The 18173-nt window shown below is 45.0% G+C and overlaps 1 protein-coding gene across 1 annotated transcript in view; it reads left to right on the forward strand.

Annotated features, from left to right (window-relative positions):
- ASPSCR1 (ASPSCR1 tether for SLC2A4, UBX domain containing) overlaps positions 1-18173 on the forward strand; it is a 1532603-nt gene that overhangs the window by 750395 nt on the left and 764035 nt on the right. The window contains exon 7 of the mRNA XM_069655312.1: positions 15656-16346. Within this exon, the coding sequence (XP_069511413.1) occupies positions 15656-16346 (691 nt within the window). The remainder of the gene's footprint in view (positions 1-15655; positions 16347-18173) is intronic.

Consider the following 18173-nt stretch of genomic DNA (forward strand, 5'->3'; position numbering starts at 1 on the left):
TATTGACTGGATCACACATGTCCCCACAGTTTGGTTGGATCACAATTTTCCCCACTATGAGAGCCGACGCATAGGACAGTGAGACCACCCAGGACTTATGAAACAACTAATATGCCCTGATTTTGAAAAGGCGGATAGCCGAAACACGTGTCATCCAAAGGGCACCCAATACTAGATGAATAAATAGTGGTGATGATGATTAATCTTGGCGCTTGTTCTCATTCAGCAATATTAAACTTATTATTATAAGGAGCAGCATTTGGCTTTTCGACGTTAAACTCTTTTGAGACGCGATAAGAACAAAATGAGGCAATTATCATCGGAGGAGTCGCCGAGCAGACCAGTTCAACTTATTTTACTTCTAGTCACAGCATAGGTCGGGAACCTCTCCTCCCTAGCCATGTTTGAATGCATACGTAGAATGGGCCCTTTTTCTGCAGGGCCATTGTGTGCCGAAAATGGTATTTTCCTCAATCTGACTCTTGGCGCATATGGTTCTGACTTTCTTTTCCCAGCTCTGCAAAGGCTCCATGATTCATCCATCAGTTGCATTCAGTATTCACATCCATGCTACATTGGGCTGGTCATGTCCACAGAGTTGTTTACCTAAAGACGACCAGGAGCAAGGTTCTCTGAGAACTTGTTAAAACTGGTTGTCTTACTCTCAATTATGACATCTCAGTACTGGGCAACTTCAATACATAACCCAGTTGCGAATGGGGGAACTCAAGGGTTAAGAGTCCAGGAATAACCATTAAGGTCATTTGCCATAGTTCTCTATTGCATTGCCAACACATTTGACGTGCATAAAGAATGTATGCAAAGTTTTTCTCCCCTTTTGACAGTAGTGTGGGACTTAATTGTCTCATTTGTATAGGGGCAATTAGAATCTCTGGTGGGGGTCGCTGCTGAGCACCAACAATGATCGCCTTTTGAAACTGCAGCTCCTCGTCTCGGATAAACCTCTTCATAACAAATTCTAATATATCAGCACAGCGGTGTTCAACAACCCGCCTTCTTGAAGCTTGGGTCTTCAGCATTACCCAATTGAAGTTTGGGGATGCCGTTGATCTTCCCCGAGAGATCTTGACTGCAGCGGGTGATGCTGCGACCAGTCCTGTTCTGGCCCCATGGCACATGGTAAATGGAGCGGTGGGGGTTCGGACAGACGCGGGACCTTGTCCTGACACAAATCCCCTAATTGGCGCTCCCCTGGTGCCTCGGCGGCTGCCCGGATTGCTCTCTGGTTAATTAATGCTCCCTCTGGCGGTTCCTGTGCGGTCACCATTTTTATACAGACACTGCTCTGAGAAACAGTATACTGCTGCAACTTGCGTTGAGGTGGAGATCTGATCCCTGCACTTGATACATTTGGAATCTTAGTGCTGCTTTCTCATAGACAATGTATCTAGAGCCAGGACCAACTTGTACAGCAACCCACACTGGCATATGAATTGATATGTGGACATGTGGCAGCGTTAGTGTGCACCGCATACTTACTGACTGAACATTCTACTTGCCTTCTCTGCCTGGCGGGGAGGAGGCCAATCCTTTTCCTTGACATTTATTGTCAGGGTTTGCTGCCATTGTCTCTGTTGTCCCTTTTCAATGATATCACAGGGGCCCCATTGTTCCTTAGGCTTTCGGTGCTGTGTGCTGGTAATATTTGGGACCCCTGAGTTGGGACCGTTTCCTCTACCCTGCGTCAACTACTGGACCAGATGACACGTGGCAGTGGCAAGGGAGGGAGGGGCCTGATGGACTCCTTCACAAGCACCCCACACAGAGATACTATGGCTTGCGACGCCACAGTGGGAGGCACTAGTGAGGGCACCCTGAGCCCTCCTAACATGGACCCCTATTTGTCAGCTGTGCAGGCTGGCTTCGCATTAGTGAACTCTAAACTTTTTGACATTGTGTCCACCATTCACTCCCTCTAAACGTAATTAGACGAGGAGAGCGGACGTATCATAGTTGTGGAGACAGGGGTTGGCAATCTGGAGGACACAGTGGGGAGGCATGATCAAGATTTTTAAACTTTCAGGAAGGCGCTCCAGGTGAGAAGCTCTAAATGTGAAAATTTGGAATCGTGCTCTCTCCTAGAAACATAAGAATAGTGGGAGTTCCTGAGACTGCTATCCATGGTCCTTTGGAGCTGTTTGCTGAAGGCATCCTGAAGTCTATTTTTGGCGAAGTGCAGTTGTCAGCGCAGTTCCTGGTGGAGAGGACGAACCGTTGGCTGGCCCCGGCCCTGAGCCCAGGGCTCCCCCACGTACGCTCGTTGGCAGGCTTTTAAATTATCGCGACCGGGACCTTATCCTCAAGCTGGCTAATGTCAGGGGGAACACTTCAATTCGACTGTGCAAGGGTTCATATTTAACCATATTTCTCTGTGGGGGTCCAAGCGGCGAGGAGAACCTTTGACTAAGTTAAACACCTTCTTCATGATAGACAGGTCCAGTATGCCACGATGTATCCAGCCAAATTGCGCATACAACCTGGGGGAAGGGTGCATTTTTATGAAACTTCAGAGTATGCTGCTACATATATAGAGAGATCTATAGCTGTCCCAGCGGGCCAGGGTTCTGACTCTGGCAGGAAGGACCGGGCCACACCTCTGGCACAGTCTACATTGGTGGATTGACTTTTGCCCTGTGACATTTGACACCAACCAGTATGGCTCGTTATTAAAGCACACTGCTGCGGCGCACTGGGCGCTATGCTGAACTTTTTTCAGTATCTGTAGTTTAAGTTAAAGTTTGCAGTGCGCTCCCTGAGGTTACACAAGAAGTTGTTTTCTAAGTACACTATCTAGTTGCGGTGGATGGCGAGGGTGGTGGAGGGCTAAGATGGGAGAAGGTTTCTAATGTTAAAATGTGCAGCGGTCATATTGGATACGGCAGGGGGGCGGACTTTGTTGCAGGTCTTAGGAGTTTTTGTGCCAGAGCTTGACAAATGACACGACATGGGGCAGGTGGGAGAGTGCTCCCACTTTCTCTCTTAATATATAGCCTTAATAACCCAATTAAGGCCCGGAAGGTCCTCTCGCATATTGAAACGCACGGTCCTAAAATAATTATGTTGCAGGAAACTCATGCATTGGGGAAAGTTTGAGATGTTTGCATGTTGTTGGGACCTCTGGCAGTACTACACTGACAACTCGTCGAAATCCAGAGGGGTCCTCACATTAATACATCATTCCCTTGGATTCAGGGTTTTCATTAGTACTGTTGACCACCTAAGCAGTTACATTGTGGTTTGGGAGACACTGGAGAACACCTGGTTGCACTTGTAAAAAACATATGGCTCAAATTTAGATGCAGACCGTTTGATAATAGTGTATTCAGAGACCTTTTGGCCTCGGAGGTGTATAACCTAACATACTATCTTCTGTTCCTCTATTTCTTTGGGTTCTACCATAGGATACGGTTGGAGGCTTTATTGGTAGTATAGGGTGATGGCCTCCCAATCCGAAAAATGTTTAGCATACAGCGATGAATATGTGCGCAAACTGATGGAATCATTACCAACAATGGGCCTTGATAAAGATCTAGACATTCTGAACAAAGATGATCAATGGGATGAACTTGCCCAATTAAGGAAGAGGTTAATAAGAACTGAACTTCATGCCATCATCATGTTAGAATATGTTAAAAATCAGGCACTACCACAAGGACTGATTGTGAAAAATGAACCAAGATTATTCTTGGATAACAATGACTTCAAACTCAAATGGAGTTATATCTCGAATAAATGTGGCCGAGATTGGCTCATCTTGATAATAGAAATGGCACAGGAAACCGCAAAGAAAATTGAAATCGATTTGAAGTCATTAGAAGAAGAAATCAAAAAGAAATTTGAGATAGAAGCGTTCAAGAGTAGCTTAGAAAACATTTGAAAGAAATGCAAGATTTCAAGACAGATACAATCACAGAGAGAGTGAAACGTATGAAAAAAGATACACAGACCTTCACACATGAAAAGGCTTTTGTATATACTGACAAAGACTACAAATTTGGAGATCCTAAACCAGGACAACAACCAAACAGAAAACTAAATCGGAGAGTCCGTTTTAGGAACACCTCCTACAGTTCAAGTGGGGGCTCGGAGGATAACGAGGATTTCAACAGAAGGGGTGGTACCAATGGTGAAGGAGACAACAGATCCAATCGAACACGCGGCACAAGAGGGAATAACCGTGGAAAAAATGGACAAAGACAGCCTTTTTTAGAAAGAAGCGATGCCCAAAGACAGTGGGCTCCGGATCGAATGCAAACCCGGAGCCACAGGGGCTGGTAGTTAATCTTTCTTCCACTTCCCTCAGACGAAGAAACATCAGTTCTCAACAAAGGTTTACATTTTGTGATATCTAAACATCATAATCCTTTCGAATTTAGAATTGAGTTCCAACAATTTATGAGAAAAGTCCACCTCAAAGAGTTCTTCATGGAGAATCCCTTTGGTGAAAACAGTAACCATAGTGGCCTCAGAAACCCCTCTACATTTAGTGCTCCAACTTCCTCGCACTCCCCGGAGTCCATTGTTTTTGAAAGAAAAGTGATGGAAGAGATTAGAACTCTGGAATCCAAAGGGGTCCCAAAACACTCTAATTTGAGCAAAAATGAACGAGCCATCCTGAAATCTTTGGGCACTAACCAAAATATTATCATCCGTCAAGCGGATAAGAGAGGAGCCATAGTAGTACTCAACAGAACTGATTATGTAGCAGAATGTCTCAAACTCCTCTCAGATACCAACCACTATCGGAAAATTGATAGGGATCCTAGCCAGGAACTATCGGTTATCATCAAAGACAAAGTCACAAAAGCTATAGACATGAATTTCATTAGCAAACAAGAAGGAGAATTCCTTATGAGGAATAATGGCAGAATACCTATCTTTTACACTTTGCCTAAGATTCATAAAAGTTTGGAAAGTCCCCCGGGAAGACCCATTGTTTCGGGTATCAATTCCCTTTTAGAACCCCTATCCAAATATGTTGACCTGTATCTCAGACCGTTTATACCTACTATGAGGAGTTACGTCAAAGACACTACTGATGCCATCAACAGGATAGAGGGAAATGTGTTTGATCCCGACGTTAATCTATTAATATGTTTGGACATACAAGCTCTATACACTAATATACCACAACGTGCCACCCTAGAGGTGGTAGAGGAAACACTTCTCCAAAGGGAGGATGATCACCCCGTTCCCAACTCATTCATTAAATGGTGTACTGAAATGGCACTCACTCACAATTTATTCCAGTTTATGGGCCAATTTTACATGCAAGTGGAAGGTACAGCCATGGGAGCCGCTATGGCTCCCAATTTAGCAAACCTTTATGTCAACATATTTGAGGAGACTGTCATCTATCGCAGCGTTAATCCATACCAAGATAACATCTTGTGTTGGTTAAGATACATAGACGATATTTTCGTTATTTGGAGGGGAAGTAGGGATGAAGCCAATCAATTTCTCACCTGGCTGAATGAACAAAATAAATATCTGAAATTCACCATGAATATGAGCAACATTCTAGTCAATTTTTTTAGATATATCTATATATCATCATGGAGGTATTCTGCTTATTAAACCCTACACTAAAGACACAGACAAAAACGCTCTCCTCCATTTCAACAGTCATCATGCCCAACATGTTAAGACTAACCTACCGTTTGGGCAATTTTTGCGTATCAAAAAAAACAGCAGCACAAGTGAATCCTACAAAGATGGGGCTAACAAATTAATTGAGAAATTAACTGAGCGAGGCTATCCCAAACGTCTATTGAAGGATGCAGCGAAAAGGGCATTTAACAACAACAGGGAGGCCCTTTTAGATCAACAACTTCACAGTAATCGAGAAAAAAAGGAAACTCTGCTGGTTTTTGTTAACACCTTTAGCAACCTATCATATAAGATCAAGGGTATTATAAACAAGAACTGGAAGAAAGTGATGCCTAAAGAATGTGCAAAACCCCTCATAGCATTTAGAAAAAGCACCACTATACGCAATTTAGTCATGAGAAACGACATTGGCAGTACCAAAATAAGAGAACCCCAACAGACAAGACTATGGGATCTCCCACCAGTAATAGGGCACTATCCGTGTGGGAAGTGCACTATGTGCGCTCAGACCAGAAAAACAACAGTAGACATAGGTCTTGAAAGGGAATGGAAGATTACCGAGCATACCAATTGCAATACGGAGAATGTAGTATATGTCATCAGATGCCCATGCCGACTCATTTACATTGGCCAAACAATGAGAAAATGTAAAACGAGAATGATTGAGCACAAAAGCTGCATTAAAAATAAAGTAGATCAAGCACCACTAGTTAAACACTTTGTGGAAAACAATCACAAACATAGTGATTTTAATTGGACTATTTTGAAACACATAAAAGGTAAAACACAAGAACAAGTAAACAAAAAATTACTAAGCCTTGAACAGAAACTTATCTTTCAGACCCAGAGCCACATTCATGGACTCAACGATAATATCGAATGGCACAATGCCTAAACGGGATGCAAGTTTTTTGTTTCTCAATCTACCTGTTAATGCTACCTCATGTAATAGGACAGAGTTAGAATGAAAGTCGTAATACTTTGAAGATGCTATATGAAAATTTGCCACAGTCTTCCTCTAATGACCTATATTGGATTTAGTAACAATTGTTGGTGATGACCATCCTGTAACAATTTTAACTGGGGAACATTTTTTCAATTCAGATTTCGCGACATTACATGAAGGGTCCCACAACTTATCTAATCTACATGGCCTCTTTGTGGCTATAGATCATTTTACGGCTCCCACGCGAGTAGAGAAACCATGACAGCACGCGTCGCGGCATGATGACGTCGCCACACATAAAACGCGATGACGTCATCACGCACGCACATACGATCGTATTTAAAAGAGAGCAGCCACCCTTCTGGCGTAGTTGGTGAGCAGGGATTTTCAGGATTCGTGTAGTTGGCCATTAATGAGGTAAACACTATTTAATTTTTTTTTTTTAAAAAAACAATAGATTTCTTTGCCTAAGTGAGACTAGTGAGAGTAATAGCCCTAATACTAAAATGGGATACATTTTTGATGTTTTTAGATCTACACCGGGACAGATACGTGCAATTCTATACAAGCTTTGCAGCAACTGTAGAAGATCAGTCATAGAACACAGACCAAAGAAGCAGCCTAATAGTAAGTGAAGGGACTCTTATTTAATCTCATTACATCTTTCATGAGTAGTACTAGGGATACAGAGTGGTTTTTTGAATTACACTCTGACTGGGTTTTCTCTGGTTTTCCTCTTTCTAGCTGCCTTCTGACCTGAGCTTGAGCCATTTTTTTCCCCGCCCTAAAGGATCAGTGGAAACATTGAAGGAAACTTAACTCTTTTCCTCCATCCAACGCAGGTAAGAAGACCGTGTTGGTGGTGATAAAAGAATTCCATGGTCTTAACATATAGTCTCTGTTTCTAAAAACAGTATCCTTTGTATTTACCCTATCTTTACAGAATAGAAGATCTGGAGAGATATTCCCTAAGAAATGGAAATCTTTGTCCCATTTTATTTACCTATCGGTGGAAATTCCGCAGCCTGTGGAACTTAGTCACCACAGTCTGGAAGGTATGTAAGAGATAAGCATACCAGTCCCCCTAGGTGGATCGGGGGTATAACTATCTTAGTCTATTTATAAGATTTCAATGATAGTAGATATGTGCCAATAAAAATTAAAAAAACCGTAACAGGTTGTCTTTAACCCACAGGGTTCGCAAACCACTTAAATAAACCTGACAAAGAGTAAAGTGGTAGGAAAGAAGACCCTATCACCACCATAGAACACAAGCAACAATATACCCCTGATGAATGTCCTACATCGATTGTGTGTTTAAGGACAGAAACTTGTGCAAGTTGGGTTGGGTCTAGTAAACAATCTGAATAAGTGTGGAAAAAAGGCAATACAACTCCAATGTGAAGTTTCACGTGGTGTCGATCGAGTAACCAAGTGACTTAATCCACAATATTTATATATTCTTGTGTCTTTCTTTTTGCTTTGTGTAAAATTGTGCTTTACATGGTTTGTCATGGTGTTTTTTCATGGAGCTTTTATGTAATGTGATCATTTTATGAGTATTATTATCGATGTGTTTAATAAAAAGATGTTTTAAGATTTATAAGAAAAATTTGGAGTAACAGATGTACCCTTTGTCATAAGAACTCGTCGGTTTTCAGACACATATCAACATACCTTCTTTTTTGAAGAGAATATATCAAATTTAGATGACCCTGAGTTCTACCAGCAAGTGTCTAACGTCCTGGCTGACATTGAGGGGAAATGATAAATTGGGGTGGGGATTTCAATACAGTCCTTGATGTTCGCAGAATAGAACATCGGATGTATCTTGGACACTAACTAAAGCTGCTCAGACTTTACATTAACAGGTGTCGTACTTGCCACTGGCTGATGCATGGTGGTTATTGCATCCATATGATGGGGAATACACCTATTACTCCTCAGTCCATGATTCCGTATCTCGTTTAGATTTTTGGCTGTTGACCCCTGAATTAATGTCGATGGTGGAGGGCTGTAACATATACCCTCCAACATTGTCAGATCATTCCCCAGCGATTCTTTTGTTGCAGCTGGTGGACTTCCCCAGACTGCAACCCCTCTGGAGAATGGCACAGACTAGGCTACAGGACACAAGTGTTGTTGAGACACTGCACAGCGATAGTGCTGCATTCTTTGTTGTAAATGAGGGCTCTGTCCAACTAATTCCCAGAGTGTGGGAGGCGTTCAAGGTGTGGATGAGGGGAGAGATCCTGTCCAAATCTGTGGGAGCTCTTAGGACTATTAGGCGGGAGCTCTGTGAGGTTGAGAGCCAACTAAAGTCACTGGAAAATATGCATGGGGGAACACAGACGGCGTCCACATGGGGGCAGATCCAGGAGTTGCTGATGAGGTTCCACGCCCTTACTGATCGAGAAATCCTACATATTGCTGCTCCAGGATGTATGGGGAGGGTGATAAAACAGGCAGGTTACTAGCAAGACTGGCGAGGGGCGAGAGTTTTCGACATCCTGTTATGTGTCTACAGGAGCGGGATGGAGGATTGCGGATGCGGGAGGTTGATATTAGCGGCACCCTCTCGCCTACTATTCTGACCTATACTCCAATTATGGCACTTATGACCGAAGATGAGATCTCTCAGTATCTGACCGATATTCGACTGCCAGCAGAGGCAGTCCTCTCCTTCGAACAGCCTTAATTACCGAATAAATATTTGTGACAATTTAATTATTGTCCTCCAATAAAGCCCCGGATGCAGACGGGTTATGGATAGAACTTTACAAAACCTACCACGATGAGTTGGTCCCTAGGTTGTTCCAGGTATGGGAAGAATCGCTTGAGAGGGGAGAACTCCCTCGATCAATGCGCAAAGCAGTCATAACAGTTTTGTTGAAGCCCCGTAGACCCTCACAATATGTGACCTCCTACAGACCTCTGTCGCTAAGTAGTGCAGTTGCTAAGGTCTTTGCCAAAGTGTTTGCCACATGCCTGCTCCCAAATATTCCAAAGCTGGTTCACCCGGACCAGTCCAGCTTCATTCTCAACAGGTCCATGGCTCTAAACTTACGGTGGTTTTGTGTGTTAGCACAGATAAATCCCCAGGCTATGGCAGTAGCAGCATCACTTGACACCGAGAAAGCCTTTGATTCTGTCTCCTGGCGCTACCTTTTTCAGGTTCTTCATCATTTTGTTATGGGCCTTTACTTTATGCAATGTGTCAAGCTGCTATACTCAAGCCCTCTAGCTAGAGTTCACACCAACAAAACCCTCTCTGCCCCATTCCCATTGAGACTGGGCACCAGACAGGACTGCCCACTTCCCCCCTTGTTATCCGCACTCACGATTGAGCCATTGGCTGCATTGGTGTGGTACTCTCACGGCCATAGAGGGGTAAGAGTATTGCGGTCACCTCAGGTGATTTCGCTATATGCGGATGACGCATTGCTCTTTGTCCGAGACCCTGAACGTAACCTAGACCCTATTATGCAGGACATCCATAGATTTGCACAATCGAGCTGATATGGAGAAGCAAGGGGGGTGGGGTTGGTTGGGCTCCTCTGAAGTTTCGATATTTGGGGGTCGTGGTTTCCAGGGACAATCGAATGCTTTATTCAGAAAATCATGAACAATACTTTAATTCTGTGGGCTGGTCTTCCGATCTCCCTATATGGGTATGTATCATGACTTTTTTTTAAAAACATTTTTTAGATATATTTTATTAGTTTCATAACATGAGATGACAAAACTGGCAAGCGTTTCAAAAGTAAAGTCCCCAACTCCCCTCCACCCATCCCTCCCCTTCCCCTCCACCCATCCCTCCCCTTCAGTTCACTGTTTCTTATGAGTCCGTGCCAGGGCTTGGGTCACCTTCCTGTGACTCAGGATGGAGCAGGGGTACTGTTAAGGCCACCCAACGCTGTAGCTCCTCGCTAGAATCGAGTTTCTGCACTTGGATCGCCGTCTCCCATGCCGCGGTTTCAGCTGTGATCCACTTCGCAAGATCACCCCACCACAGGGGCATAAGCGGTCCTCTAGGGCTTTTCCACCCCATGGCTATGCGCCTTTTGGCTTATTCAGGGATTTATTCTTCCTGCTGCACCTATACCTGCCCAGGATACATGCTGAGGGTTCATCCACTTCAATGTCAATGTCTGCACCGGCCACTCTGTGCTTCACTTGTGACCAAAACTCTCTAATCAAAGGGCATCACCAGAACATGTGGGCCATACCAACCTTGGGTTCACTGCATTTGGGACATAATTGGGTGCCCGCACCGGTAAATCTTGAAATAGCTTCTGGGGTGAGGTACGCTCTGTTCAAAATGTACAGTTGGATGAGCTGTAAGCGGGCGTTTCAGGAGATTTTTTTGTGGTAGTGGGTTATATCACCCCAGTCTTTGTCCTCAAAAACGAGGCTTAGTTCGGTCTCCCATCTGTTCCGGCATTTGAGGTCTTCTTTGGTGGAACCCCACAGAAGGGCCTCGTAGATACGTGAGGTCTCGTGTCCCCCTTCAGCAGCGTTTAGTATCGTTTCGATGCATTCGTTTCCCTCTGACTGGTCGAAAGCGACAGGCCATCTGCTATTCAGGGCCTGTATGACCACTCTGTGCAACATACATTGCCCGGCCGGGAGGCACGTGGCATCGCAGAGCTCCGGGAAGGCCAACACTCCCTGTTCTTGGATCAAGTCCCCCCAGTGTGGCCACCCTGAAGGGCTCCCATTGTGTCCGAGTCTCAAGTTGCCCCCAGGAATGACTGGTCATGACTGCTGCAATGGGGATCTGTGGGGAGTACGGATCTACGGACCCAACTAGCTTGCAGGCCCTTTTCCAGAGTCGGATCCCCAACTTGACAAGGTAAGGGCAATGTTCGAGGGAACTCTTCCTAGTCCACAGCAAGTCTCTAAGTAGCAGCTGGGGGAGGGCCGGCTGGAGGAGGCGAGTGTCTGTTGTGCATTCATCGGCCATCCACCGCACGACGTGTCTTAATTGCCTAGCAAGGAAGTAGAGTTCAAAGGGCATGTATCATTACTAAAGAAGGTGGTTCTCTCCGAGTTGCTCTATTACATTTGCAATGTTCCCATTAGGCCGGGGTGTGCTTTCTTCACTAAATTACGGATAGTGCTACGAGATTTATATGGGCTGGAGGCGTTGCCAGGATCGGCTTGGATAAGGAAACCGAACCATATGAAAGCAACAGCCTAAAGGCAGCGAACGTCGAACTATATTATCAAGCATCCCAGGCTAATTTCGTTGGTATGCTACTGGCTCAACAGTGGTGCATCTACCATTGGAATGCTATGAGGCATCCCACACTGACCTTCAGTTGGTGATATTCTGCAACCGGTATATAGTCTTGTACTTGTGACCCTGTCTGAACTACGGTTAATGCTTGGTCGAGGATGTTTATCCAGTTGCGGTTTCAAATGCCCTACCATAATGCATTCCTGCTTTGGGACTTTCCGAGTTTTGCCCCTATGTTCGATAAGGACATTAAAAAAGCTTGGGAATCCTGAAGGGCAGCTGACCCTGGGACACATGTTCCCTGAAGGGAGATTTGTATCCCGGGAGGTCTTCTCTCAGTGTTTGGGTGGTGGTTTCCTCCGAATGCGGTTGCACTATCTGTGAGAAACCAGAAGGTGTCTCACCTGCTAGTCCCTGGGGGTCTCTTTTTCATGTGGCCTTTGGATTCAGACCCTGGGCGTGGACCAGTGCGGAAGGATCACCTGGGTGAGGGGTCTTCAGGGAGTGGGACACCTGATGGCGAGACGCAGTATCCCCCTCCCTGTAACACCTTTACCCCATCCTTCCCAGTAGGATATTTTGGAACGTTGCCCCCCTCCTCCCCTATCCCTTCACAAACACTTTCACATGGACAGCCCGCTCTGGGAGAAAACAGGCTCGTACCTGACATGTTCCACTATTATGGTCAGGCAGTTACTGGTAACCACTCACACCTTAACGCTCCCCACAGAGATAAAAGACAGAGCACGAGAGCACACTGTGCGAGGCAAAGCACACGAAGGAACAGCGTTTTCCAGACAGCAGCTGAACGAGGGGAGAAAGACTGCAAACCAAGAAGGGTGCGCATTGAGGGAGATACCGTTGACCTTTCTGGCGAGAAACTGTTACTTTCCAGAATCCTTCAGAAAAAAAAGCATAAGGCCAGGAAACCAGACTGAAGAATCCTGCATGGTATGTCGGAGATACCTAGGGCCCTCCTGCATGGCTGACCGAGTCGGGGAGGAGCAGCAGCCGCCGTGGTACTGTCCTTGGCTCCAGAATCAGAGAGATCAACACAGCCGGTGAATTGGGGAGACCGATGCAAGACCTGTCTGTGTTGAAGTCAAGGTTCCAAGCAGCAACATGATTTAACGAGCGCAAGTACGAAGACAAGTAAGGCATATGACGAAAGACGCGATGAAAGCTTAATTGCTGATGGATGTTTGAACTTTAACAGAGAAAGATACAATACCAGTGACAGAGTGGGCTGGAACCGTGAGTGTGCTCAATCGAAGATCTCTGTGAGATATCCAGCCAAGAAATGGCAGAAGTGGAAGTTAAAGATGAAAATGAGAAATTAAGTCGATCGAAGTGGTCCTGCGATGGTTTGAGCAAAATCCATTGCACAATCGAAAGTCTTCAATTTTTAATACAAAGAGGATAGCTTAGATAGTGAGATTACATTGTCCGAGCCCGAACAAACGAGACCAATTGTGAACATTGTGCTTAAGGGGTCCAAGTACAAACGAGGGTGATCTGTGATCCGAGCCCGATCGAGGGAGACCAGTTGTGAACATTGTGTTAAAAGGAGGTCTGAGTCTGAAGGAGGGAGACCCATGGTGAACAATAGACCCGAGAACTTATGAACTGTGAAAATCCTTATAAGAAAGGAACTCTGGTGCTTGTTTGTTACGTCAAACCCTCTACAATAAGAGACTTTTATTGGGAAAGAGACTTTGGCGCCCAAGGCCCTGATACCTATGCTTTGAACTATATTCTTGTGGCACAGAAGCCAGAGTGTGTGCAAAGCTTGAGCGTGCCAACATGTCCCGTGCTGAAAATGGGGGGGAAGGGAAGCTAACTGCTCAACTATCCTGACATATCCTTTCTTGAACACTTCTCTTTTTGTATACATTGTTGTCCCACACCATTTGTATTTAGAAGTAAGGATTGGCAATAGGTTTATTAGTCTAGGCACTTTTACTTTGACAGTGACTCCTCTAGGACTGTGTTATTATTATTTGATTGTCGTTGCTTGCTCCCATCCCTAGATTTAGGGTTAGTTAGGCATTAAACCAACCCAAGTTCAATAAACACCCTTCAATTGTGATTACTTGTGCCTGTCTTCACTGTTTGATACCATGCGTTCCTTACATATCGAATGCAGACTGTGTTCTGTGGGAGGTAGCCTTCCTTCCCTGTTAAGCTGAAGACTCCTGAATGTATTGGCTCAGCGGTGGCTGCGGGTGGATAATGATGTGGGGTGTCCAAGCTGTATGGACTACTGCAGACACACATGCATAACAACATGGAATGAGGGCAGTGTGGGAAAGGGATTTGGGTATCACGATGGGGGATGAGCAAAGGCTAAGATACTGTCAACTGACTAAGGATGTTGCCCTAAACGCTAGCCTCCGACTAATACAATTCAAAGTTCTGAAGCACTTACATTATACTCCGGCGGGATTAGCCACATTTTTCCTGGTTAATAGTGCCAACTTTTTAAAATGCGGTAGTGAACAGGCTGGCTCCTTTCATATGTATTGGGCCTGCCCCCCAGATTTTGAGTTCTGGAACAGGGTAGCAGCGATTCTCAATGTTATGATAGATATTCTGCCATCCCTCTCGCCAATTGAATACTTGTTGGGGGGCATAGGGAACATTTCTGTAACCTCTCTGCGACTGTTTCATGTGGCAAGTGCATTGGCCAAGAGATGTATACTGAAATACTGGAAGTCGAGACATTCCCCTAGTAGTACTGAATGGCTGCAAGCGCTGGTTTGTATAAATGACTGAGAGGAGAATTATGTACAGACTGTGCCTAATATGAGTCGACCAAAAGACATCTGTGGCCCGCTCATTCGATACTTGCCGATCTCAGACTGTGAAGACCCCACAGGCGGGGGAGTTGCCTTGAGTTATGACCTGGTGTATTTGCTCTGGAAATCCTGCATTATGTCTTTATTATACTTTATTATGTCTTATGAATAACATTTTCTTTTTTAAAAAAAAGAATCTCTGGTGGCAAAGCATTTGCTTAGATTTCTATAGTTCTACAGTCTGTTTTTGAATGAATCTTCAGTTTGACTAGCTATTTTTCTTTGTCACTGTAGATCCTTTATTTGCAGGTACATCAAGTGTTTGGTGTGACTCCTAGCCTTCGTATGGCCTTACTGTGCAATGGTATCTCCCCATTTCCTTACAGCCTTTTCCTTATATTTGGCCACCGGACATTTTACTGCAATTTGTGCTACATTTCTTTAGCGGGGTAACAAGGTTAGGGAATAGAGAAAATAGTAGTTTAGCTGGAGGGTGCTAGAAGTGGGCAGAAGAAGGGGCATTTCCCCCTCGTAAAAAGGCCACAAAAATACAGGAAAAAAACACATATAACAGCATTTCTGTATCGCTACCGTGCTGCCATCCTTCAGCCCAGAACCCAAGAACTACTTTTCTTTTATTTGTGTCCATGTAACTACCCTTTGGGTAAACAAGGGTTCCCCCCACCTCATTCTTATTGGAGCCCATTGCCTTTGACTCTCTGTTCCTCCCATTCTCCTTCTCTCCCTTCCTGGCTGAACAGAGATCCCTTTATCTTTCTTGGGTTTGTCTCACCTTAACTGCAATACCAACAGTTGACTGAGGATACTAATGCTTTGCACCTTGAGTGTGACAGTTCAGTGTTTTATTGAATGTCTAGATTCCGAACTTTCTCTGCTCTCCATGATGTTGCCAATCAAATGGATTGTCACATTTATTGCAAGTAACTGCCGTAAAGAAGAGACCCTAAATAATGAAACAAAATATAAATCTAGGATTTTGAATCAAATTTAATGTAACTTTTGAAAATATTTTTTCAGGTTTTTCATCAAGAGAGCATCAGTGGGGCGAAGTGATTCTCAAGGTCTCCAGGCTGCCACCAGCACCCACTCTGCTCAGGGTGAGCCAGGAAGACTTCAACCTGTAACCAGTACCCCTTCAGCAGATTGTGACTCGAGAAGACCTCAGCCAAGTACCCCATCAGCACAGGGAGATCCAGGATGTCCTTTACCTACAACTAGCAATTCTGCAGCACAAACATTTACAGCAGAGCACCATTCTATTACCAGTGGCCCCTCTACACAGCAAGAGCCTCCACCTGTAGCTCGCAGCCCCCATGTAGAAGAAAGAGTGGAAATAATAGCTGGAGATGGAGATGCCTTGCCTGCCACAGAATCCTGTGCTGTCCTCTCCTTGGACTCCCTTCCCCTTCAAAGAGAGGTCCACCACTGGTTTCCTTCCAAGGCCACAGCGCCAACAGTAAATACAGAGCTACATACCAAAGACAAACTTCCCTCCAAAGAGGAGATTCAGCCATGCAGTCTTCAGGAAGCCAGGCACACCATGGGAACACCTAATTTTGTTCCCTTTTTGGGAGGAGGTCAGCGTCTGGGTGGGTCTGCTGAAGAAGGTTCAATGGAAGTAAATCTTCCAACATACCATTCCAGTCCTGGGGGCCCGTCCAAGCCGAAGAAGAGCAAAACCTTGGCTGCACAGGAAGGTGGTTCTTTGGTGAGTATGGAGTAAATTGTGTGGGAGATGAGGCTGCGGGCAGTATATGGTAGTGGAAACATGTGATGCATAAGGAAAGAGAATGCAGGCTAAATTGAAAATACTATCAAGTTTGTACATAGTTATTCATGCTGGATTCCTTCCACTTAAACTTTGATATTACCCAACTTTCGTGATTTGGATGAATGGATCAGGATAAGTGAGATGACTGGGTGGTTGTGATGTTGAACTGAGGAAATGAGGTGGTAGTGCAAATATTGGGATGATAGTAATGTTTATGCTGTCCAAATCACATTGAGAGAGCCACAAATAAGAGGTTTTTTTTTTTTAAATAAATGTTATTGATTTTTACAACAAACACCACATACCCGTCACACCTGACATTTTCAGTTACAAGTTTCTTAGCATACATTTGCATATTATTTATTACTGTCTCCCCCCCCCGCTTTAATTGGAGCTTCCACTTCAGTTCTTCGGACTTCCCTTCTCTTAGGGTTAATCCCCTTCGCCATTCTCGGACGTGTCATATTCACTGGAATTGGCAAAGGAGGATCCCGACAATGTGGCTACCATTTGTCTCCATGCTATCAGAGGTCCCACTTCATTATCCTCCCCTTTGCTAGCTGCCTCATACCATACTGCTGTCTCAGCGTCTGCCCATTTCAGGAGATCATTCCACCATACCTCTAATCTGGGTCTAAGGCCTGCCTTCCAGCTCATAGCTATTGTCCTTTTGGCTAGAATGTAGGCCAGGTCCTTGAGTTTGCACACACATTTCAGGTTGCGTGGTCTGGTGAATCCCCCCATCATGCATGCACACACGGATTCCACATCTAGCATGATTCCCTTTTCAAATAGTCGTTGCTTAATTTCCTCCCAGAATTTTCCCACCTCCGGGCACGCCCAGAACATATGGATCATCCCAGCATCCAACTCACTTGGGGCATTTTTGTACTTCTGTACTCCTAAATCTGGCGATCTTCAGGGGGCCATATATGCCCTATGGTGACATATAACTGAATCTGCTGCAGCCTCGCATTCCTAGATACCGTTTTATGATATCTCTGAGCTCTTTCCCATTGCCCGTCTTGAATAGGCACTCCTGCTTCCTCCTCCCAGTCCCGTCTCAATTGGCGCAACTCCTTACCCACTCTAGACATCACCAGTTCATAAATCCGGGATATTTCGTGCCCTCCCACGGAGATATCATACATCGTTTCTATGGCAGTATCAGGTTGTTCTGCTAGTGCTATTTCGGACCACGTTTCCTTCACCCTTTTATCTATTCTAGTATATGTGATATATTGCCCCGTATGTACCCCAGTTTTGTCCACTATCGTTTGGAAGACCAGTGTCTTCCCCTCTTGCCATATATCTCCCAAGGTCGCTAGGCCTACCGGCTCCCAGTGTTTGCGGATCTGTTTCCTCAGTTGCTCATCCACCCCGCGTAGCGCCACAAGTGACGCTTGCAGGGAGCATGGGGTCGGGTTTCTCATTGCTCGGCACATTTTGCGCCATGTCCTCCAGCCCAGTTCCAGCTATCTCGATCGCCCATGCAACTCTGGTTTGGGTAGCCATATCAGTTCTTTTAGGAAATAAGGGTTGCATTCACCCCTCAGCAATCTAGTTTCTGCTGTCTCGTCTTCCGACAGCCACCTAGCGACATATTGTAACTGTCCTGCCAAGTGGTATATCTCAAAGTTCGGCAGGTTTATACCCCCTCTGTCATACGTATTCTGTAATTTCCATAGGGCCACTCTGTTTCTGGAGTTGTGCCACAGGAAACCTCTGCATAAACTCTGGAGTTTAATAAAAAAGCGTTTGGGC

This window comes from Ambystoma mexicanum, chromosome 3q, assembly GCF_040938575.1.
Source record: "Ambystoma mexicanum isolate Mex_15411 chromosome 3q, UKY_AmexF1_1, whole genome shotgun sequence".
Lineage (NCBI taxonomy): Eukaryota > Metazoa > Chordata > Amphibia > Caudata > Ambystomatidae > Ambystoma > Ambystoma mexicanum.